We start from the raw sequence: 24,508 nt of genomic DNA on the forward strand, positions 1-24,508 counted from the left end.
AGAGCACAGTGGAAGTTAGTAGGGTACTCATGCCTGGCCCATCAGCCTTCCTTACCCACAAATGATCTTTGTTCTCAGTATAGTGGTTAGCAGAGGGGAAGGAGGTAGGGGGAGTATGAAGAGGATAGAGGGTGTCAAATATTTGGTGACAGGAGACTAGACTTAGGGTGATGAGCACACAATGGAATATACAGATGTTGTATTATAAAGTTGTACACTTGAAACCATGTTATTAATCAATGTTACTCCAATAATTTAATTTAAAAAATTTAAATGACCTCTGATCTCTCTGAGGATAGTGTACTTTCAAAATCTTGATGTATTTTTATTACATGCATATTTCCTAAGACTTCCATGCCCTTAGGATTTCCCTCTTCTTAATCCGCAGTTTTCTCTCTTTAATATTAATTCCATATCATAAACATTATTCCTAAAACTTAGAGTATATTGTTTGAATCCTGTTTAACATGGTGTATTGCTTTCCAGAGGCCAAGATTATTCCAATCCTTGGCATTGTAGCTATGTGCAGGCAAGAAGTCAAATACTATCTAATTTGCACATTGTTCATCCAATTATGAAGATGTTACTGGACCTTGGTTACAAGACATTTGCTAATACACTTTTGCTGGACTTAACAGGAATTAGGTAAAACCCATATTTGTTAATTAACATTTAAAATGTGACTGTCTCCTGTGTTTGAGTCTTTATATTTTTGACTATATAATTTTTAAAACTCACTGATAAATCTTCAGAACTTTTCTTTAGATTTCAAAAAATTTTAAATTTTTTATTTGTTTTAACAATTACATATCAAGACCAGTATCTATCATTTGCTTTAAAATCATTTTTATTTTTCTCATAAATAGAGCTAAAGGCCCAATTGATTGTGAATCACTGAAAAATGATCTATCAATACAAGCTAGGAAGGCAGAAGAGAAGATAATGAACACATGGTATACAAAGGTTATAAATCTTTTTACCAAGAAGGAAGCTCTCGAAGGCATTAAACCTGAAAAGTTGGATTCATTTTATAACTGTGTTTCGACACTTATGTCAAATCAGGTAAATATGTTTTACGTATTTTAAGTGATAATCTTATTAAAATTAGTTTGGTATCCTATACAATGAAAGCCTAATATGCTAAGTGTCCAGTCTTCTGGTCAGCCATTCAACCAATCAAAGTGTAATATGCTAATGATATGCTAAGGCCGCTCAGCTGCTCGCTATGATGTGCACTGACCATTGGGGAGACAGTCGACCAGTCACTATGACATGTACTGACCACCAGGGGGCAGACGCTCTGACCGATAGGTTAGCTTGCGTCTAGGGTCTGGCCAATTGGGACTGATCAAGATGGGCTGGACATGCCCTGGAGCCCTCCCGTGATCCTGCCGCGCTGGCCAACCTCCCGTGTCCCTCCCTAGCCCCAATTGTGCACCGGTGGGGTCCCTCGGCCTGGCCTGCACCCTCTCGCAATCTGGGCTGAGTGACACTGCTCCCGCCCCCCCCCCCCGCCTCGAGTGCATAAATTTTGTGCACCGAGCCTCTAGTTTTAAATAAAATTCTATTTAGACATTTAGACAAAGTGTTAAGTAATTATTTTGAAGTAAGTTATAAAAATATTTTTACTATAATTTTGTGAAGCCACAGCCTGCATAGCTTGGGTTCAAAGCCTGGAGAAAGAGCTGACATGCAAATTAATATACAAAACAAGATATATAAATTTAGAAATTATGGGGGAAGCCAGATGGAAACTTAAAATCTTGGTTCAAAATATTATTGACCATCTTTAAATGACAAACAGAAAGAGAATATTAATTTTATGCTCTTCAGGTTTTTACTATTGCAGAAAAACAATTCTAGAAAAAGAGGGGTTTTTTTGTTTGTTTTAATTTTTTAAGAACTGCCAGACTTTTTCCAAAGTGGCTGCATCATTTTATTTTATTTATTTATTTAATATTTTATTGATTTTCTACAGAGAAGAAGGGAGAGGGTAGAGAGCCAGAAACATCGATGAGAGAGATCGATCAGCTGCCTCCTGCATGCCCCCAACTGGGGATGTGCCCACAAACAAGGTACATGCCCTTGACCGGAATCGAACCTGGGACCCTTCAGTCCGCAGGCTGACGCTCTATCCACTGAGCCAAACCGGTTCAGCGATTTTATATAGTCTTTACTTATTTTTTATTGATTTTAGAAAGGAAGGGAGAGGGAGGGAGAGATAGAAACATCAATGAGAAGAGAGAATCATTCATTGGCTGCCTCCTGCACGCCCTACACTGGGGATCGAGCCTGCAGCCTGGGTCAATTCATAGGTTGACACTCAATCACTGAACTATGCTGGCTGGGCTAGAAAAAGAGTTTTGAATAAAAACTTTCCCTGTGGCCCATCTGGTGTGGCTCAGTGGTTAAGTATCGATGCAGTTCGATTATTGGTCAGGGCACATACCTGGGTTGTGGGGTCAATCCCCAGTGTGGGGCATGCAGGAGGTAGCCAGTTGATATTGATGTTTCTTATCAATGTTTATATCTCTCTCTCCCTCTCCTTACCTTTATCTATAAAATCAATGAAAAAAATTTTTTTAAAACAAAGAACCTTCCCCTATGGCTGGTAAAGATCTCCAAAGATTTTATGAATTTTGCAATGTATCTTTAAAAGGATAATCCTATCTAATAAAAGAGAAACATGGTAATTAGCGTACGACTGCTACCCTTCCCATTGGCTAATCAGGGCAATATGCAAATTAACTGCCAGACAAGATGGTGGCCGGCAGCCAGGCAGCTTAAAGCAAACATGAGGCTTGCTTGCTTCAGTGACGGAGGACTCCAACATTCCCCGCCTGCCGCTGCAGGCCTCTGAGCTGCAACTCTAAGCAACTATGTTACAAATATAGAAGCTAAACAAAACCCCAGAATCCTGCTTTAGTCCGCTGGGCTTCAGCCAGCAGGATCGCAACATTGTTTCAAATACAGAAGGTAAACAAAGGCCAGAAACCTGCTTTTTGCAGCGGAGGCCTAAGAGCTGGAGCCAAGCCTCAACGCTAAAGCTGGCCCAGAATAAAAAAAGAAAAGAAAAGAAAAAAAGGAGCAGTTGGAGCTTCAGTCACCTGCCAGCCTGAAAACAGCCCTCAGCCCCTCACCCAGACTGGCCAGGCACCCCAGTGGGGACCCCCAACCTGAAGGGTGTGTGACGAGCTGCAAACAGCCATTATCCCCTCACCCAGGCTGGCCAGGCACCCCAGTGGGGACTCTCACCCTGATCCAGGACACCCTTCAGGGCAAACCAGCCAGCACCCCCCCGGGCACCAGGCCTCTATCCTATATAGTAAAAGGGTAATATGCCTCCCGGCACTGGGATCGGCGTTACAGGGGGCAGCGCACAAACCCCCTGATTGCCCTGCGGCTCTGTGTGTGACAGGGGGCTGGGCCACAACCTCCCTATCGGCCCTGCTCTGTTCCTGACAGGGGAAGGTGCCCCACCCCCTGATCAGCCCTGCTCTGTGCCTGATAGGGGGAACTCCCCAACCCTCTGATGGCCCTGCAGCTCTGTGTGTGACAGGGGGCAGTGCCCCAACCACCTGATCGGCCCTGCTCTGCGTGTGACGGGGTAGAGCCATAACCTCCCCATCGGCCCTGCCCTGAGTGTGAGAGGGCAGTGCCCCAACCCCCTTATCGGCCTTGCTCTTTGGGTGATAGACGGCGGCACCCCAACAGCCTGATCAGCCCTGCTCTGTGTGTGATGGGGTAGAGCCATAACCTCCCCATCGGCCCTGCCTTGAGTGTGACAGTGGCAGTGCCCCAACCCCCTGATCGGCCCTGCTCTATGGGTGACAGGGGGCGGTGCCCCAACTCCCCTATCGGCCCTGCTCTGTGTGTGACAGGGGGGAGCTCCCCAACACCCTGATGGGCCCTGCTCTGTGCGTGACAGGGTACGGAGCCCCAACCCCCGCTAATGGGCCCTGCTCTGTGCGCGACAGGGGGTGGCGTCGCAACCTGCCCATCGACCCTGCCTTGAGTGTGACAGGGGGCGGTGCCCCAACCCCCCAATTGGCCCTACCCTGAGCGTGACTGAGGGTGGCATCGCAACCTCCCAACCTGCCCTGCACTGTGCATGACAGGGGGCGGCGCCCCAACTCCTCAATCGGTCCTGCTCTGAGCCCGACTAGAGGCTGCACCTAGGGATTGGGGCTGCCCTCAGCCACCCGGGAGCAGGCCTAAGCCAGCAGGTTGTTATCTCCCGAGGAGTCCCAGACTGCAAGAGGGCACAGGCCGGGCTGAGGGTACCACCCCTCCCCACCGAGCGCACAAATTTTTGTGCACCGGGCCTCTAGTCCTATCTAATAAAAGAGAAATATGGTAATTAGCGTACGTCCGCTACCCTTCCCATTGGCTAAACAGCGAGATATGCAAATTAACTGCCAGCCAAGATGGCGGCCGGCAGCCAGGCAGCTTGAAACTAACATGAAGCTTGCTTGCTTCAGTGACGGAGGAAACCAAGGTTCCCCGCCTGCCTTGTGGCCTCTGAGCTTGCAGTTTGAAAAATTGTTACAAATATAGAAGCTAAACAAAACCCCAGAAACCTGCTTTCAGCCCCACGGGATCTCAGAGCTGGAGTTGATACAGAGTTTCGATTATAGAACCCAAACAAACCGGATACCTGCTTTCAGCAGCAGAGGCCTCAGAGCTGGAGCCAGAGCTAAAGCTGGCCCAGAATAAAAAAAAAAAAAAAGAAAGAAAAAAAGGAGCAGTTGGGAGCTTCAGTCACCCGCCAGCATGAAAACAGCCCTCAGTCCCTCAACCAGGCTGGCCAGGCACCCCAGTGGGGACCCCCACCCTGACGGGTTTGTGACCAGCTGTAAACAGCCATCAACCCCTCATCCAGGCTGGCCAGGCGACCCAGTGGGGACCCCCACCCTGATCCAGGACACCCTTCAGGGCAAACCAGCCGGTCCCCAGCCGTGCACCAGGCCTCTATCCTATATAGTAAAAGGGTAATATGCCTCCCAGCACCAGGATCAGTGAAGCCGTGAGTCCTCCCAGCACCGGGATCAGCGGAGCTGAGATGCCTCCCGGCACCGGGATCAGTGTGACAGGGGGCAGCACCCAAACCCCCTGATTGCCCTGCGGCTCTGTGTGTGACAGGGGGCGGGGCCACAACCTCCCTATCCACCTTGCTCTGTACATGACGTGTGATGGGGTAGAGGCATAACCTCCCCATCGGCCCTGCCCTGAGTGTGACAGTGGTGGCTCCCCAACCCCCTGATCGACCCTGCTCTGTGGGTGATAGAAGTGGTGCCCCAACCCCCTGATCCGCCCTGCTCTGTGCGTGACGGGGGGAGCTCCCCAACCCCCTGATTGGCCCTGCTCTGTGTGTGACAGGGTACCGAGCCCCAACCCCCCTGATGGGCCCTGCACTGTGCATGACATGGGGCAGCGCCCCAACCTCCTGATTGGCCCTGCTCTGTGGGTGACAGGGTACGGAGCCCCAACCCCCCTGATGGGCCCTGCTCTGTGAGTGACAGAGGGGAGCTCCCCAACCCCCTGATTGGCCCTGCTCTGTGCGTGACAGGGTAAGGAGCCCTAACCCCCCTGATGGGCCCTGCTCTGTTAGTGACTGGGGGGAGCTCCCCAACCCCCTGATTGGCCCTGCTCTGTGCGTGATGGGGTTGCGCCACAACCTCCCCCTCGACCCTGCCTTGAGTGTGACGGGGCGGTGCCCCAACCCCCCCAATCGGCCCTATTGTGAGTGTGACTGAGGGTGGCATCGCAACCTCCCGATCCGCCCTGCTCTGTGCATGACCGGGGGTGGTGCCCCAACTCCCCAATCGGCCCTGCTCTGAGCCCGACTAGTGGCTGCACCTAGGGATTGGGCCTGCCCTCTGCCTCCCGGGAGCAGGCCTAAGCCAGCAGGTCGTTATCTCCCGAGGGGTCCCAGACTGCGAGAGGGCACAGGCCGGGCTGAGAGAGCCCCCTCCCCCCTGAGTGCACAAATTTTTGTGCATCGGGCCTCTAGTCTTATATAATAAAAGGGTAATATGCAAATAGACTGAATTACAGAACAACCACTCAAAGCGTAATATGCTAATGATATGCTAAGGCTGCTCAGCCACTTGCTATGACGTGCACTGACACCAGGGAGCAGATGCTCCGACCAGTACATTAGCTTGCTGCTGGGGTCTGGCCTATCGGGACCGAGCGAGATGAGCCGGACACACCCTGGAGCCCTCCTGCGGTCCCTCCCCGGCCTGGTTGTGCTCCAGTGGGATCCCTTGGCCTGGCCTGCACACTCTCGCGATCCGGGAGCCCCTCGGGGATGTCGGAGAGCCGGTTTCAGCCAGATCCCGCAAGCTACTCCCCTCGGTAGGGCACCGGACACAGGGCTCATGGCTGGTGAGCACTGCTGTGTCAGCATGAGCCTCTCCAGATCGGGACTGATTGGGCACGAGCCTGTGGCAGATACAGTGGGGCCAGGATGAGTGGGAGCAGCAGGTAGGAGCTGCAGGTGGCATTGAAATGCGGGTTTAGGCCCGATCCCTGCAGGCCACCCAGAGGGACCCACCTGTGCATGAATTTGTGCACTGGACCTCTAAAAAAAATTATATATATATATATAAATAATATATTACTATAACTAATATATATGATTTTCTTTCTGTCTTTATCCCCTTAAGAGAACTATGATCATTTGATGAGAAGTAAAGAGATGAGGAACATTTTGAAGATCATTTAGATCTATATTTGTCTGTTTGGGTAAATTTCCAATAGTTGGTTAATTATAAGAATACACTAGAGCAGCCGTGGGCAAACTATGGCCCATGGACCGGATCCGGCCCATTTGAAATGAATACAACTGAAAAAAAAAAAAAGACCGTACCCTTTTATGTAATGATGTTTACTTTGAATTTATCTTAGTTCACACAAACACTCCATCCATGCTTTTGTTCTGGCCCTCCGGTCCAGTTTAAGAACCCATTGTGGCCCTCGAGTCAAAAAGTTTGCCCACCCCTGCACTAGAGGCCCAGTGCACGAATTTGTGCATGGGTGGGGTCCAGCTGGACTGCCCCATGGGGGCCGATTGGGCTGAGCCAGCTCGGGGGAGGGAACATAGGAGGTTGGCCGGCCAGCCTCACCTCCGATCAAGGTATTGTGGGGCCTGTTAGGGGTGGGGCCAGCTGGGGTGGAGGAACCGCCCACCCCCCATCAGGCTGGTTGGCTAGCAGCAGTGCATGTCATAGTGACTGGTCGTTCCAGTCGTTTCGGTGTGCTGTTTGCTTGGCTTTTATAGAGAGAGATTATTCATACTTTCGTCATGTATTGTGCACATTTCTAAGTTCCAGTAGCTTCACGCTAACCAAAGGGTGTGCTGGAAATTTGGCTCTCCAGAAACAACAATAACAACTACCCTGTTTTGTAGTGTTTGCTAATTTCCATGGCATAAATATTCCCACCGTGATCATTTTCAAGCCTCCAAAGTTTTAGTAACAGGCTCACAAAATTAATAATATTGAACATTTGACTCTTGTGACAATAGCAGCTAGCTGTATCTTTACCACTGCCCCTCACCCCATGTACATGTCATCCCATGACACCCTCACTATAAGGGTCAGGGCTCCCTTACCCTCAGTCTTCACCATGTTGTTTGGTCTTCTGAAATGTTTTCTATATCAGGGGCAAAATAACTAGAGTGTGGAAGATTCTGAGTTGCCATTTTAAGATTGTTGATATTCTATAAAAATATGAAGGTTTGCATATATTTTTCCATTTATTATTTTAGACTACATTTATTAAGAACATACTGTGCTGCCCTGACAGGTGGCTCAGTTGGTTGGAGTGTCACCCCATATACCAAAATGGTTGTGGGTTCAATTCCTGGTCAGGGTACATACCTAGGTTGTGGGTTTGATCCTGGGTTGGATGCTAATAGGAGGCAACAGAGTAATGTTTCTTTCTCATATTGATGTCTCTCTCTCTCTCTCTCTCTCTCTCTCTCTCTTTCTCTCTCTCCCCCCCTTTCTCTCTAAAATCAGTAAAAACATATCCTCAGGTGAGGATTAAAAAATACAGCCCTGGCCAGCATGGCTCAGTGGTTACTGTCTCCCCACATACCTAAGGGTTTTGGGTAGGATTCCTGGTCAAGGGCATGTACTTGGATTGCAGGTTTACTTTCCCTTCCTGTTTGGGGTACGTGCGGAAGGCAACCAGTGGATGTCTCTCACATTGATGTTTCTCTCTCTTCTCCCACGCCTCACTCCCTTCCACTCTCTCTGAAGAGTATTGGAAAAAATGTCCTTAGGTGAGGATTAACAACAACAGCAACAACAACAACAAAAGAAAATATGTGCTGAATGAAGATAATTTTCAGGACTAAATGGATTGATAGAATGACTTGATTATACACTGATTTTAGTTAAAGGTTGAACTTGTACTCTTGAAATTAATAGTAATTTATAAAATCATGCAGATAAAGGATCTCTTAAAGAGAACTGTAGAAGGATTTGTAAAACTCTTTGACCAAGAAGATGAACGAGGGCTGCCGATATTTAAGATGGAATTGACAATTGATGATGAGAAAATGGAATTTTACCCTACCTTTCAAGATTTGGAAGATGTTGTTTTTGGTTTGGTAGAGAGAATAGCTGAAGCTCTGCAGGTATCAATTCATCCTTATCTATCAGGTTTCTTTATATGGCTCTTTTTCAAAATTTTAAATTGAGTTGAAACTCCATAAAGTATTTATATACATAAAATGTTACAACTCTTTATTTCCATACTCCAAGTTATTTTATGTTAAAATAAAGTGCTTTGTCTTTGAGAAAGTCTTCTGGTTGAAGATAACAATTGTTTATAGAAGTCTTATTGTAGTTATGACAACCTCCCAAGAGGCCCTGCCTCTGATCAGAGTGGGGGAGCCAATCAGGGGTAGAGCTGGCGGGGCGGGGGGGGGGGGGGGTGGGGGGGGAAGAGGCCATAAGCCAATGAGGGTGGTGGGGGCCCACTGGGGTTAGGGATGGCCAGGGGGAGGGGCTGCAGGTGGTTGGCCGACTGGCCCTGCCCCTGATCGGGGTGGGGGGGCCCATTGGGGGCCTATTGGGGTGGTGGAGGCCCATTGGGGTGGGGCTGACCAAGGGGAGGGCCTTCAGGAGGTTGGCCACTGGCTCCGCCCCCTTTAGGGGTGGGGGGCGATCGGGGGTGGGGCTGGCCTGGGGACAGGGCTGTGGGAGGTTGGCTGGCTGGCTCCACCCCCCAATTGGGCTAGTTTGCTGGCCGCAGTGGGCGGTTGTCCTGTTGTTACGGGGGTCCTTTCGCTTGCTTTTTATATATATAGATTACAAACTATACCACTTTAAATCATTACTGTATTTTGCATCAAGTTATCTTTTCTTGGGCCACTAAAATCTGAAAAGAATGTTCAAAAATGTAAGATCTACATATACTAGTAGACCAATTACACAGTTATTTCATAAACTGTCATTTTTATTTATGTTAGAATGTCCAATCAGTACCCTCTTGGCTATCAGCAGCTTCACCACCTGTAAATCTTGACACAGAACTTCCAGAACACATGATACAGTGGGCACTTGATGTGCTAAAGGTGGAAATACATCGTAACTTAGAAGGTGCAAGACGACACTATGAGACATATGGTATATGTGATAAATATGATATTATATCTTTTTATTATAAAAGGATGACATTTTATTTTTACTAGAATTTGGCTAGATATTTGGTTGTCTGGGGCTGTCATGAAAGAGCAGGGAGAGCCAGAAGTTAACATGAACATGGCTGTTGGCAGCATCAAGGATTAAAACTAAGAAACTTGAATACTGTTGTCTGGTCCAAAGAGTGAATGCTAACTGGATCAGGGTGATAAAGCCAAAAGATAGAAAGAAGAGATGTTGGAATAAGGAGAAAGCTAAGTTAAGGTTAAAAGCAAAGTAATCTATAAGAATAGCAGCTCAAGTTTATAGTCTTCTCAAGTGTGTATGAAGTCAGGTTGGTAATTTTACTTGATATCTTAAGCAAAATCTTTTATTAACTGGCTTATTTTTCTCTCTTAAATTATTTTAAGATTATTACATACCCTTTTATCTTTATTTTGAAACATCTGTATTTAACCTGGTTTGCTTAAGTATATTTTATTCCATTCTATTTCTATTAATGTACTAGTATGTTAATACTCAATTAATAATAATTAATTGAATAGGCTATTTCATTCTATGATCATATAAAAAAGCACTTTTTAAAAGGTTAATATTGATATTTAAATTAGATTATTAATTTTCAGTTGAAAAATATAATTGGCTCCTTGATGGCACTGCAGTTGAGCTGATAGAGACTTTTCAGGCAGAAGATCACACTTTTGATGAATACACAGAGGTAAGTGATAATTCTGTTTTTGATTAATGCCTTTTGAGTATCCTTTTAAAATTATGATCTTTTTGTTCTAGAAAATAAATGCTTCAATTAAAGTTATTAGAATTTATTCAAAACATCATTTTAGTAAACTTAGAGATTTATCTCATAATTTCTTTAGTCATTCATTTACTCATTCATTGATTCAACAAAAATTTCTTCATCACATTCAGACACCTAGCAAGATTTTGGTGATGTAAAAATAAATAATACATTAACATTGTTCTCAGGAGCTTATACTTGGCCTGGAAGCTAGACATATTAATGGAAATATTGAGATAAGTACTGGAATACAGATATGGATAAAGTGTGAAAGCACAGAAGAGGAAACGATTGCTTTTGCTTTGGGAAATTCGTGAAGGTTTTTAAAAGCAGTGATAAGTGAGCTAGGTTTTGAAGTAGATGTTTATAGGTGGATTTAGCTGAAGCAGGGAGGCATGGAAGAGACTAACATAGCTCAATGTGGGGTAAGGGGGAATGAGAAGAAATAAAAGAATTTATATATATAGTCCATAGACACAGGCAATAGGGTAATAAAGACCTTGGGTGTGGGTAAGGGCTGTGAGTAGGGGGGGAAAAGGGAAGTAATGGGAGATATCTGTAATACTATCAACAATAAAAATCTTCTATCCTGCCGAAACCAGTTTGGCTCAGTGGATAGAGCGTCGGCCTGTGGACTGAAAGGTATTAAGAAGTTGTATAAATTCCATTATGTTGGATTTTTGGTAATGGCAGAACACAGTATTTCTTTTTTGGATTATTTTGATCAAAACCAAAAATTATTTATATTTTGTTTCCTGAAGACTGCATTAGAATCTTCAGTGAGGCATCAGGTATGGCACAAGCAAGTATTTGTTAGCTACACAAATTGCCACATGATATAGATTTATTTCTAAACAGAGAGATGAGTTGACTTTGGCAAAAGTTTTTTTTTAATAGTTACTGAGAGAAATTTCACTTTTAAAATTTTTATTTTTAAATTTTTTAAATTTATTGATTTTAGAGAAAGAGGAATGGGAGTGGGGGAGAGAGAAAGAGAGAGAATGAGAGAATGAATGTGAGAATATTGAGAGAAGAAACATCGATTTGTTGTTCCACTTATCTATGCCTTCATTGGTTGATTTTTGAATGTGCCCTGACTGGGATTGTGAACCCACAACCTTGGTGTATTGGAACAATGCTCTAACCAACTGAGCCAGGGCCTGAAATTTTTAGATAGGGATGTTATAAATGGTACCATATTGGATATTTACTGGTAGATTGGCAAATTCCTTAGTGAAAGGACAGGTGAAAAAAGATTTATGCAACAAAGGGGACAAATTTAATCAATTAGCAAAAAGAAATGAGTTTACATTTATATTACATAATTAAGAAGTCCACCATAATACTATACCACAATACTGTAATATAAAATCACTGATGAATTTTAAAATGCTAATCATTTTTTTTGTGTGTGTGTTTTTTTAAGTTTATAGAAAAATTTTTCAACCTTGCCTCAGAAATAATGCTTTTACCTCAGTGGGTTCATTTCCCTATGGTTCGTTTGGATTGTGAAGATTTGAAGACAGGCCTAACAAATAAAGCAAGAGCCTTTGCAAATATATTATTAAATGACATAGCTACAAAACATAGAAACGAAAATGAATGGTGAGTGGAACTTATCGCCAAACTTAGAAGTGTTGGGCTAAAAGAAATATTTTGCTCATAATAACACTTGTTTAAAAACAAAAGATTAAAATATAAGTACTTACAACTTTTTCTCCATAACTGCCTCCTAGGGAGGTTCCTTTGTAGTACCACTGATCTGGTTTCTTTCTTTTTTAAGATAGTTTATTGATTTTTCAGAGAGAGGGATCTCCTTAAGTCTCTCTGAAGAGAGAGAAGAGAGACACATTGATGTGAGAATGCAACATCTATGGGGTGCCTCCTGCACGTCCCCTACCAGGGATGAGCCCTCAACCCAGGGTATGTGCCCTTAACCTAGAATTGAACCAGCAATTTCCTGGTGCTCAGGACGCCACGCAACCAACTGAGCCCCACCAGCCAGGCCTGGTCTGGTTTCTTTTTGTTTGCTATTGTTTGAGGGTAGTTTTGAGACAACCCAGAATTTTTTTTAAAAAAGAAATATAAATAAACTAGTGTTTGGACACAGGTTGCAAAAAATCAAAAGACCGTAGACTTTCAATTATATTGGGAATATCTGGAATCATTCCTGACCCCAGTATTTACTTGTTGTGTCACCTAGCTTATTTTTCTCATCTGTATAATAAGACATTAATACCTACTTTGCAAGGTGGCTATATAATTGGATTAATAAACTGTGGCCTGCTAGCTGAATGTGAGTGTGTGTGTTTGCTTACTTCATAGTTTGGTTTACCATTTGCTTGAGCTACCATGCTCTTATTTTGTTTGCCTCCTTTTCTTTTGCTGCAGTGTGTCTCCCCCAAACACTCAGAGTCTGCTCTAGAAAGAAGAAGGCACCCCTAATATGATCATATGTCTTTTTTTTGCATTAACCATATTAACACATACCTCCTAAAATTTTAGTATTGACTATCAAGCCCTACATTAGTTGACTTCTACTTACCTCTCTGACTTGCCTTTGTATTCATGTTGGCCTGCTTGCCATTTCTAAAATATGCCAAGCTTATTGCTACCTCAGGCTTTCTATCTTGCTGTGTTTTCTTCTTGGAAGTTTTCCTTCTGTTATTTGAATGACTCACTTTTTTCTTTTCTCATGCTGAATATCACCTCCCGAAAGGGGCCTTCGCTGGCCACTGTATAAAATAGTAGTCATTTCTCTACACTACATAATCTCTTTTTAAAAAATTATCTTTATTGTTAAAAGTATTACTAATATTCCCCCCCTTTTTCCCATTGACCACCCTACACCCCGCACCCACCCCTCCCAGGCATTCACCACACTATTGCTGTATCCATGAGCTGTGCATATATGCATATAAATTCCCCAGTTAATATCTCCCCACCTATCCACCCACCCCCATCTTCCCTCTGAGATCCATCAGTATGTTCCATCCTTCTCTGTCTCTGGCTCTATTTTGTTCATTAGATTCCACATATGAGATCATGTGATACTTATCTTTCTTTGACTGGCTTATTTCACTTAGCATAATACTCTCCAGATCCATCCAAGCTGTCTCAAAGGGTAAGAGATCCTTCTTTTTTTACAACTACATAGTATTCAATAGTGTAAATGTACCACAGCATTTTTATTCATTCATCTACTGATGGACACTTGGGCTGTTTCCAGATCTTTGCTGTTGTAGATAATGCTGCTGTGAAATAGGAGTGCATATATTCTTTCTGATTGGTGTTTTGGTATTCTTAGGATATATTTCCCGAAGTGGGATTGCTGGGACAAAAGGCAGTTCCATTTTTAATTCTTTGAGGAAACTCCATACTGTTTTCCACAGTGGCTGTACCAGTCTACATTCCCATCAAAAGTGCACTGGGGTTCCCTTTCTCCACATCCTCACCAGGACTTGTCATTTGTTGATTTGTTGATGATAGCCATTCTAACAGATGTGTGGTGATACCTTATTGTCATTTTAATTTGAATTTCTTTGATAATTAGTCACATTGAGCATTTTTTCATATGTCTATTGGCCTTCTGTATATCCACTTTGGAGAAGTGTCTATTTAGGTCCTTTGCCCATTTGTGTGTGTGTGTGTTTAGCATAGAAAAGAAACATTGTATTTTATTTTTTTAAATCTTTATTGTTGAGAGAATTACAGGTATCCTTCTATTTTTCCTCCATTGCCCCCCTCCATTCAGTTCCCACCCTGCTCTGGCCTTCACCACCCTATTATGTCCATAGGTAATGCATATATGTATATAAGTTCTTTAGTTAATCTCTTCCCGCCCCCACTCTCTTCCCGCTGAGAATCGTCAGTCTGTACCATGTTTCCATGCCTCTGATTCTATTTTATTCATCAGTTTATTTTGTTTAATAGCCTTCTGGTTCTTTTATTTTGATTTTTAGATTCAATACTTGATATGTATTTAGTTTCTCCTCCTCCTCCTCCTCCTTCTTTTTCTTCCTCCTCCTCTACTACTACTACTACTACTACTACTACTACTACTATTTCTATTTCTCCTTCCTTCCTTCCTTCCTTCCTTCCTTCCTTCCTTCCTTCCTTCCTTCCTTCCTTCCTTCCTCCTTCTTTTCCTTCTTCCTTTTCTTAAAAAATACCCTTCAACATTCATGTAATACTGGTTTTGTGGTGAACTCCTTTAGCTTTTTCTTTTCTGTGAAGCTCTTTATCTGACCTTCAATTCAGATAGCTGTGCTGGGTAGAGTAATCTTGGTTGTAGGTCCTTGCTACTCATCACTTTGAATATTTCTTGCCACTCCCTTCTGGTCTGCAAAGTTTCTTTTGAGAAGTCATATGAGAGTGATATGGCCACTCCCTTGTAGGTAACTAACTGCTTTTCTCTTGCTGCTTTTAAGATTCTCTCTTTGTCTTTAACCTTTGACATTTTAATTATGATGTGTCTTGGTATGGTCCTCTTTGAGTTCCTCTTGTTCAGGATTCTCTATGCTTCCTGGGCTGGTAAGTCTATTTCTTTCACCAGGTAGGGGAAGTTTTCTGTCATTATTTCTTCAAATAGGTTTTCAATGTTTTTCTCTCTCTTCTCCTTCTGGCACCCCCATTGCTGGGGTTGTTCTCAGCATCTACTACGGTTCAGGAATCTGGAGAATGGTCTGCGAGTAAATTAAATAAACTAGACATGACATATAAATTTGGAAGGCATTTTAGGGGGACCAGGGAAGGCTTAGCTTCAGTAACTAAGCTCCCTGAATCTCTGGACCCTAGCTTTTTATTAGCACATTTTTGCCCTATAGCAAAGCAAACATACATACCAGAGGTAAGGTTTGGTTAGGTTGGGGAACTGCCCTCAGCTGTCTGGCAGCAGGCAATAATATATGCAGATTTTAAGGTTTGGGGAAATGCTTTCAGGTATTCCAGTAGCAGATAATATGATTCAGCCCTGCTGAAGCCTCAAGTTCCATCAACCTTTTGATGAACTCCTTGCATTTATGATCTGCTGGAATTAGCCTCCAGCAGCCCATACTTTGAATGTTGGTGTGCTTGGGATGTCCTGAGATTCCTTACACTATCTTCATATTTTTGGATTCGTTTTGCTTTTCACTCTTCTAATTGGGTGATTTTTGCTTTCTCATATTCCAAATCATTGATTTGATTCTCAGAATGCTCTACTCTACTGTTGAAATCTTATAAATTATTCTTTATTTCAGTTAGTGTATGCTTAATTTTGGACTGGTCTTTTTTTAGTGTCTTTGACATTCTCACTAAGATCCTTGAAAGTCTCACTAAGTCCCTTGAAGCTCTCATTAAGATCCTTGATCATCCTTTTAACTACTGTTTTGAACTCTGTCTTCAGTACTTTGTTTGCTTCCATTTCTTTCATTTGTAACATGTTTCTTTGTCTCCACATTTTGGCTGCTTCCCTGTGCTTGTTTCTATGTATTAGGTAGAGCTGTTACATCTCCTTGAATTGGTAGAGTGGCCTGGTCCTGTAGGGCCCAGTTGCTCAGCCTCTTCAGTCACCAGAGCTGGGCACTCTTGGTGTGCTCCTGTGCGAGTTATGTGCATAGTCTGGTAGTAGTTGAGCCTTGATTGCTGTTGGTGTTATTGGGAAGAATTGACCTCCAGGCCAATTGGCTGTGAGGGCAAGCTGAGTCTACAGTGAAGAGTTTTTGTGCAGGAGACACTGCTATGGAGCAGGACTTGCTTCAGTGGGGCTTTGGTGTTTTGTTGCTCACTGAGTCTGCCCCTTGAGTATGTAGCTTGTGGATATGTAGAGTTGTAATCTACTATGGTCTGAAGCTGTCCACCAGTTGCACTGGCTCTGGGGCCTCCCAGGAGGTACAAAGTCAGCCACTGCCTGGGGCCACATGTCACGAACTCCAGGGAGATCTGCAGATGGCTGCTACTTGTATTTGGGCCAGGTAAGGCCCAGCTGTGAAGCAAAGCAGGTTGGTGCTAGTGCTGGGTCTTGGGCCTTTTATTGATAGTTTTGGGGCACATTGACTCCAGCTGCTGCTTGTTTGAGAGATTTTAGCAAAGTCTGAAGCTTGAGCCAGGACAGGTCATACACATGGAAAAGCCGCTGCACACAGCTTGGGTGGGGTTGCAAATTGGATGAGGTGGGGTCTCAGTGAATCACCAGGGCATAGGGAACAGTGTGGGCCACACTGATGGAAACTCAAATATGGCTGCAAGTCAGCTCTGCAATGAGGGGGAATCCCAGCAGAGGAACAATGACCCCTGTGAGCACCCCTGTCTGGAAGAAAGCTGCCTCTGAGTTCCTGCTCTGATGCCAGACAGTCCAGTTCCTCCTTGTATGTCCCTGGATTCCCTAAAGCTGCCACCCAACACTGGAGCTTAGAGGAAGTGGGACCATGTAAGTTCTGCGCAGGCCCTTTAAGAGAAACACATGATGCCGAAACTGGTTTGGCTCAGTGGATAGAGCATCAGCCTGCGGACTGAAAGGTCCCAGGTTCGATTCCGGTCAAGGGCATGTACCTGGGTTGCGGGCACATCCCCAGTAGGAGATGTGCAGGAGGCAGCTGATCGATGTTTCTCTCTCATCGATGTTTCTAACTCTCTATCTCTCCCTTCCTCTCTGTAAAAAATCAATAAAATATATTTAAAAAAAAAAAGAGGAACACATGGGACTCCAGCAGCCTCCATGTCACTCAGCTATAATCCCCACTGGTTTTTTTTACAGCCCAAAGTTACAGGGACTTCTAGTCCCAGCACTGGAATCCTGGGCTATGGTTTGCTTTGGGGCTTGGAACTCCTGCTTCTCATGGAAGACCTTGGTGATATCCCTCCAGATTAAAAAAAATATCACACATGGGTGTCAGACCAGCCTGTTCCATGCCTCGCCCCCTCCTACGAGCCTCAGTGTGCTTTCTTCTTTACTTCTCTAGTTGTAGGACTTCCATTCAGCCAGATTTCAGGTGGTTCTGAATGATGATTGTTCTGTATTTCGTTGTAATATTGATGTGGCTGTGGGAGGCGGTGAGTACCAGCATTTACCTTCCCTGCCACCTTGCCCATTTTTAAATTGGATTGTTTTCCTTTTGTTAATTTGTATGAGATCTTTATCTATCTTGGAAATTAATCCCTTATCAGATGCATCATTGGCAAATATATTCTCCCATGCATTGGACTCCCTTTTCATTTTGTTGATGGTTTCTTTTGCTGTGCAGAAGCTTTTTATTTTGATGTAGTCCCATTTGCTTATTTTCCCCTTAGTTTCCCTTGCCCTAGGACAGTGGTCAGCAAACTCATTAATCAACAGAGTCAAATATCAACAGTACTTCTTCAAAATAGACTCGCCCAGGCCGAAAACTGACTTCTGCACATGGACCACGAAGTTTCAGTTGCACTGTACATGCACGCCCACACATGGTATTTTGTGGAAGAGCCACACTCAAGGGGCCAAAGAGCCGCATGTGGCTGGCGAGCAGCAGTTTGCCGACCACGGCCCTAGGAGATGTATTGGCAAACATATTGCTATGAGAGATATCTGAGATTTTGCTCCTTATGGTTTCTTCCAAGATTTTTATGGTTTCATGACTTACGTTTAAGTCTTTTATCCACTTTGAGTTTATTCTTGTGTATGTTGTAAGTTGGTAGTCTAGTTTCATTTTTTTTTTTTGCATGTACCTGTTCAATTTTCCCAACGCCATTTATTGAAGAGATTGTCTTGACTCCATTGTATCCTCTTGCCTCCGTTGTCAAATATTAATTGACCACAATGGTGTGGGTCAATTTCTGGGGTCTCTGTTCTGTTCCATGGATCTATATGCCTGTTCTTTTGCCAGTACCTGACTGTTTTGATTACAGTGGCTTTACAACTTGATATTTGGTATTGTGATCCCTCAAACTTTGAGGTGGTTCTTTGAAAAGATAAACAAGATTATCTTTAGCCAGACTCATTAAGAACATAGAGAGAGGACCCAAATAAACAAAATCAGAAATGAAAGAAGTAAAATAACATTGGGCCCCACAGAAGTAAACGGATTGTAAAAAAAAATACTATGAACAGCTATACTCCAACAAGCTGGACAACCTGGACAAAATGGATGTATTCCTAGAAATTTACAGTCTTCCAAAATTCAGTCAGGAAGAATTAGAAAACCTGAATAGGCTGATAACTACTGATGAAATTGAAGCAGTAACAAAAAAAAAACTCCCAGCAAACAAAAACCCTGGTTTAAACAGCTTCACAGGGAAGTTTTACCTTTGGTTCGGAGAAGCACTAACACCTTTCCTCCTCAAACTATTCCAAAAAACCAAGAGGAGGGAACACTTCCAAGCTCTTTATGAAGCCAGCATTAGCCTAATTCAAAAACCAGTTAAGACTACAAAGAAAGAAAATTACAGGCCAATATCCCCGATGAGCGTAGATGCTAAAATCCTTGACACAATATTAGCAAATCTGATCAAGCAGTACATCAAAAAGATTATACACCATGACCAAGCGGGGTTTATTCTGGGGATGCAAGGCTGACACAATATTTGTAAATCAATAAATGTGATACACCTCATTAAAAAATGAAGGATAAAAATCACATGATCATATCAATAGTTGCAGAAAAAGCATTTGACACAATCCAGTACCTATTTCAGATTGAAAACAAAACTCTCAGCAAAGTGGGAATAGAGGGTCATACCTGAACATAATAAAGGTCATATATGGAAAACCTACAGCCAACATCATACTCAATGGATAAAAAGTAAAAGCATTTCCCTTAAGATCAAGAACAAGACAGGGATATCCGCTTTCACCACTCTTATTCAACATAGTACTGGAAGTCCTGGCCACAGCGATCAGAAAAGAAGAAGAAATAAAAGGCATCCAATTTGGAAATGAGGAAGTAAAACTGTCATTATTCAAAGATGACATGATATTGTACATAGAAATCCTAAAGACTAGCAAAAAACTACTAGATTTAATGAAATGAATTCAGCAATGTAGCAGAATACAAAATTAATATCCAGAAATCAATGGTATTTTTACCCAACTAGAGGCCTGGTGCATGAATTTTTGCACAGGTGGGGTCCCTCGGGGTGGTCTGTGGGGATCAAGCCAAACCTGCAGTCCAGTACTGCCTGCTGCTCCTGCCTGCCACTTTCACTCATCTCAGTGCCGCTGCCCCTGCCGTGGGCTCGTGCCACTGCAGCGGCACTTGCCAGCTGCGAGCCCTGCATCTGGCGCCTGTCCCAAAGGGGCTGGGGGGCTGGGATGTGGTTGGTCCTCCGGGCGGGCGGTAGGACACCCTTGCCAGCCAGGGATCCAGATCCATCCCGCTGACGTTCGCAATGGTTGTCGGTTGTCAGGAGCCTCCTTCCAGGAGGCTGGCAGTGCTGTTGGGATTGTGCCAGCGGCTCTGATCCATCGTTGCCTGGCCCGTTCTCCAGAGACTGGACCTGCAGGACTACTGAGGAAGTGAGTGGCTGCCGCCAGGCTGGTGGGCCACCAGGATGGGTCGATCAGCTAAGCGGCACTCCAGCTGTGAAAGCACACTGACCACTAGGGGGCAGCTCCTGCGTTGAGCATCTTCCCCTGGTGGTCAGTGCATGTCATAGCGACGGGTCAACTGGTTGTTCAGTTGTTCGGTTGCTTAGGCATATATATATATATATATATATATATATATATATATATATATATATATATTTAGTCTAGAGGCCTGATGCATGAAATTAATGCAAGAGTAGGCCTTCCTAACCTCAGCTGCCAGCACTGGCTTCCCTCTGGCACCCGGGACCTGGGCTTCCCACGCAGCCTTGGCTTCATCTGGAAGGTCGTCCAGAAGGACACCCAGTCTAATTAGCATATTATGCTTTTATTATTATAGATACAGGTAATGAATTCTCAGAAAGAAAAACTAAACGATCCCATTTACCATTGCAACAAAAAAAATTAAGAAACTTAGAAATAAACTTAACTGAAGAGTTTGTAAAAGACCTGTACTCAGAAAACTACAGGACATTGAAAAAAAGATTTAGAGGAAGATATAAATATGTGGAATAATATACTATGGATTGGTAGACTCAACATCGTTAAAATGTCCATATTACTCAAAGCAATCTATGGATTCAATGCAATCCATATTAAAATACCAGCTGCATATTTCACAAATCTAGAACCAACACTCCAAAAATTTATATGAAACCAAAAAAAAAAAGACCCCAAGTAGCTGCAGCAATCTTGAGAAAGAAGTACACTCCATAATTCTTTATATTGCTTTTTCTTCATAGCACTTTTTACTACTTAACTTTGTGTTATGTATTTATGTGCTTTTGTCTCTCAACTTGAACATAAGCTTTATGAGATAAATGACTTGATCTGTTTGCTGTTATATCTCCATTGCTTAGAACTTTGTGTAGCATATTTTAGATACTCAATTATTTATTAAATGAATGAAATATATTTACCATATAATAGAAATAAAATACCTGAAGGAACTAAATTTTTTAATCTTTTATACTTGGTTTTTGCATGAGGTTTTTCTGATATTTCTGGTAATGGCATGACGATACAGATATTGCAAAGTTCTATGCAATACAGGGGAAAAGTTCTATGAAGTTCTTTAGTTGAATAATGATGATAAAATATCTATTCTTTCATATATAGGATATTCTAAGAGAATTATAGATTTTTAAAAATGTATACAGGGGTTTGATCTTTTTACCTGCTATACTGCCATGTTTCACAAGAGGCACTAATAATAATAAAACTAATAATTATACTAACAATACTGTTATTAGTAAACTAGAGTCCCGGTGCACAGATTCATGCACTGGTGGAGTCCCTCAGCCTGGCCTGCGGGGATTGGGTGGAAACTGGCTCTCTGACATCCCCCGAGGGGTCCTGGATTACAAGAGGGCACAGGCCAGGCTGCGGGACCCCACCAGTGCACGCACTGGGCCTCTAGTATTGCATATATGATATTTGGTTAATCTCTTCCCGCCCTCCCCTCTCCCCTCTTCCCTCTGAGATTCATCAGTCTGTTCCATATTTCCATGCCTGTGGTTTCCGCTCCTGCGTTGAGCGTGTGCCTCCTGGTGGTCTGTTCCCATAGTAGCTACCAGCCAGTTGGCCTGTTGGTCGGTCTGCTGGTAGCTTAGGTTTTTGTATATTTAGATGAGCGTATACTATGTACTAGGCCCTTTTACATTCATTGTTATATCACAACAATCTAGTGAGATGAATGTTATTAACTTTATTTTACAGATATAAAACTAAACTTCAGAGATTTGCCTTAGTTCACAATGCTAGTAACAGCTGAGGCAGGATTTAGATTTAGGACCTGATCCAGAATATACTCTATGTTATATGAAAATGTTACCTTACACATTTGTAATACCTTAACTAATAAAATAAAAAAAAGAAAAAAAGAAAATGTTACCTTAATTTTATAGGTGTATGCTGAGTTATACTAGGTAAGTTATGCTTAAATATTTTAAGATATCTTAGTGAATTAACCAATTATTTTTAGGATATCATAGTTCCTATTTTATAGTAATCATAACAACTCATTCATTGAGTATAATACAGCATTCATTACCATAACTATAGTAAAGCAGAGTATTATTTCAGTATTTGCAGTGAATTTGAAGCAATTAAAGAACATGCGTTAAAAATCCCTGAGACAACAGAAGAGATGATGGATCTGATAGCTTATGTCGAAAAAGCCCGAACCATAAGAATGCAGGACTTGATTTTAAGAATCCAGGTAAGAATATTTAATTTACATATTTTAAAATAGCTTTTTTTCATTGTGAAATATGATAAACATATAGTTAAGTAAATAGTTATAACGTAAGCATCTGTGTTGCTACCACTCAGGTCAAGAAACCAGCACCTAGAAGCACTTTGTGTATGGCTTTCTTTTTTTTCTTTTTTAAAATAATTTTTATTGCTTGAAGTATTACAAAGAGTATTACATATGTCTCCTTCCCCCCCCACCCCCCCCCCTTGATATTCCCCCGGCCCCTACCCCCTCATGTCTTGTGTCCATTGTTTATTCTTATATGCATGCATATAAGTCCTTTGGTTGATCTCTTAACCTCCCCCCCTAGCCCTCCCCAGGCTTCCCACTGTAGTTTGACAGTCTGTTCAATGCTGTTCTGCCTCTGCATCTACCCCTGTTCATCAGTCTATACTGGTCCCCATTATCTGTCCCAACCTCACTGGAGCCATCCCAGCCTCACCGGGGCTGTTTCGTCCTCACCAGGGCCGTCTTGACCTCACCAGGGCTGTCCCGACCTCATCGGGGCCGTCCCGACCTCACTGGGGCCATCCCTTCCTCACTGTGGCTATCCCTACCCCACTGGGGCCGTCTCAACCTCACCGGGGCCATCCCAACCTCACCGGGGCTGTCTTGACCCTGCCGGTGCCACACATCGCCAGGGCCATTTTGGCCTCACCGGGGCCGTCCCAACCTCACCAGGGCCGCACCGACCTCACCAGGGCCATTTCAGCCTCACGAGGGCCATTTCAACCTCACCGGGGCTGTCCCGACCTCACCAGGGCCGTCTTGACCTCACCGGGGCCGTCTCCATCTCCCCGGGGCCGTTTCGGACTCACTGGGGCCGTCCCAGGAAAACCGGGGCCGTCCCGACCTCACTGGGGCCGTTTCAACCTCACCAGGGCTGTCCCAACCTCACCGGGGCCGTTTCAACCTCACCGGGGCCATCCCAACCTCACTGGGGCCATCTTGACCCTGCCGGTGCCGTACATTGCCAGGGTCATTTCGGCCTCACCGGGGCCGTCCCAACCTCACCGGGGCTGTCCCGACCTCACCAGGGCCGTTTTAGCCTCACGAGGGCCGTTTCAACCTCACTGGGGCCATCCCGACCTCACAGGGGCCGTCCCAGCCAAACCAGGGCCATCCCGACCTCACTGGGGCCATTTCAACCTCACTGGGGCTGTCCCAACATCACCGGGGCCGTTTCAACCTCACCGGGGCTGTCCCAATCTCACCAGGGCTGTCCCGACCTCACTGGGGCCGTTTCAACCTCACTGGGGTCGTCCCGACCTCACCGGGGCCTTTTCAACCTCACCGGGGCAGTCTCGACCTCACCGGGGCCATCCCAACCTCACCGGGGCCATCCCGACCTCACTGGGGCAGTCTCGACCTCACTGGGGCCGTCTCGACCTTTCCAGGGGCATCCCGACCTCACCGGGGCCGTTTTGGCCTCACCGGGGCCGTCCCGACCTCACCGAGGCTGTATCGGCCTCACCGGGGCCATCCCAGCCTCAACAGGGAAACACGAAGTTTGGCACTCTGTCCCCTGCCAGGCGGCTCCCCACCAGACAAAATCTCCAGGCTTTCCTTGTGGCTGAACGTCCAGTATGCCTGCTCGGACTTCGCCCTCCACCAAGTGCACAGACTGCCCATCTGCCGTCCCCCAGCGTCGCACGCGAGACTGGAACCGATGGGCGTGCTTGTGCGCCTGCTGGTACAGCAGTTCCACATCACCGGCCCAGCCGGGCTTGGCCCCGGCCTGCCCCAAACCCGACTCCGCCCACCGAGTGCATCCCTCCTGGATGCGAGGAGCCGAAATCTGCAGCCTGCTGGGTTGGGCTCTGTACTTGGTGCCTCTGCACATCCTACTCAGTCTCAGTGCTCTTCTTTCTTTCCTTCCAGTTGTAGAGCCTCCACTGGGCCAGCTTTCCCATGGTTCCGTATGATAGCTGTTTGTCCCACAGTTGGTAGCCTCGATGTTGTTGTGGGAGGCAGCACGCACAGGTCTCTCTTCCTTATGCCGCCTTCTTGGTTCTCCTGGGTCTGCTTCTTGAGCGCATCTCCCATGGGTGTGAGGAGTTGAAGTCTGCAATTTGTTGGGTTAGGTTGCAAAAGCGCAGGTGGGTCTTTTTGTGCACCTGGCACAGCTTGGATGGGGATGTAAAATGATTAGGGCTGGGTCTCAGGGAGTCTCCAGGGTGGAGCAAATAGCAATGGTGGCGTCTCCGCGGCTCCTTGCCTCTCCGGGACACCGGGGCTCCGCGTCCCCCAGTGCC

General features: G+C 44.7%; 1 protein-coding gene across 1 annotated transcript in view; it reads left to right on the forward strand.

Annotated features, from left to right (window-relative positions):
- Positions 1-24,508, forward strand: part of DNAH12 (dynein axonemal heavy chain 12) — a 244,444-nt gene that overhangs the window by 40,355 nt on the left and 179,581 nt on the right. The window contains exons 9-15 of the mRNA XM_081105960.1: positions 487-645; positions 867-1,062; positions 8,462-8,650; positions 9,488-9,644; positions 10,286-10,377; positions 11,882-12,060; positions 22,082-22,217. Coding sequence (XP_080962086.1) covers positions 487-645; positions 867-1,062; positions 8,462-8,650; positions 9,488-9,644; positions 10,286-10,377; positions 11,882-12,060; positions 22,082-22,217 — 1,108 coding nt within the window. The remainder of the gene's footprint in view (positions 1-486; positions 646-866; positions 1,063-8,461; positions 8,651-9,487; positions 9,645-10,285; positions 10,378-11,881; positions 12,061-22,081; positions 22,218-24,508) is intronic.

The sequence above is a fragment of the Myotis nattereri genome (genome assembly GCF_964212035.1).
Source record: "Myotis nattereri genome assembly, chromosome: 14".
Taxonomy (NCBI): domain Eukaryota; kingdom Metazoa; phylum Chordata; class Mammalia; order Chiroptera; family Vespertilionidae; genus Myotis; species Myotis nattereri.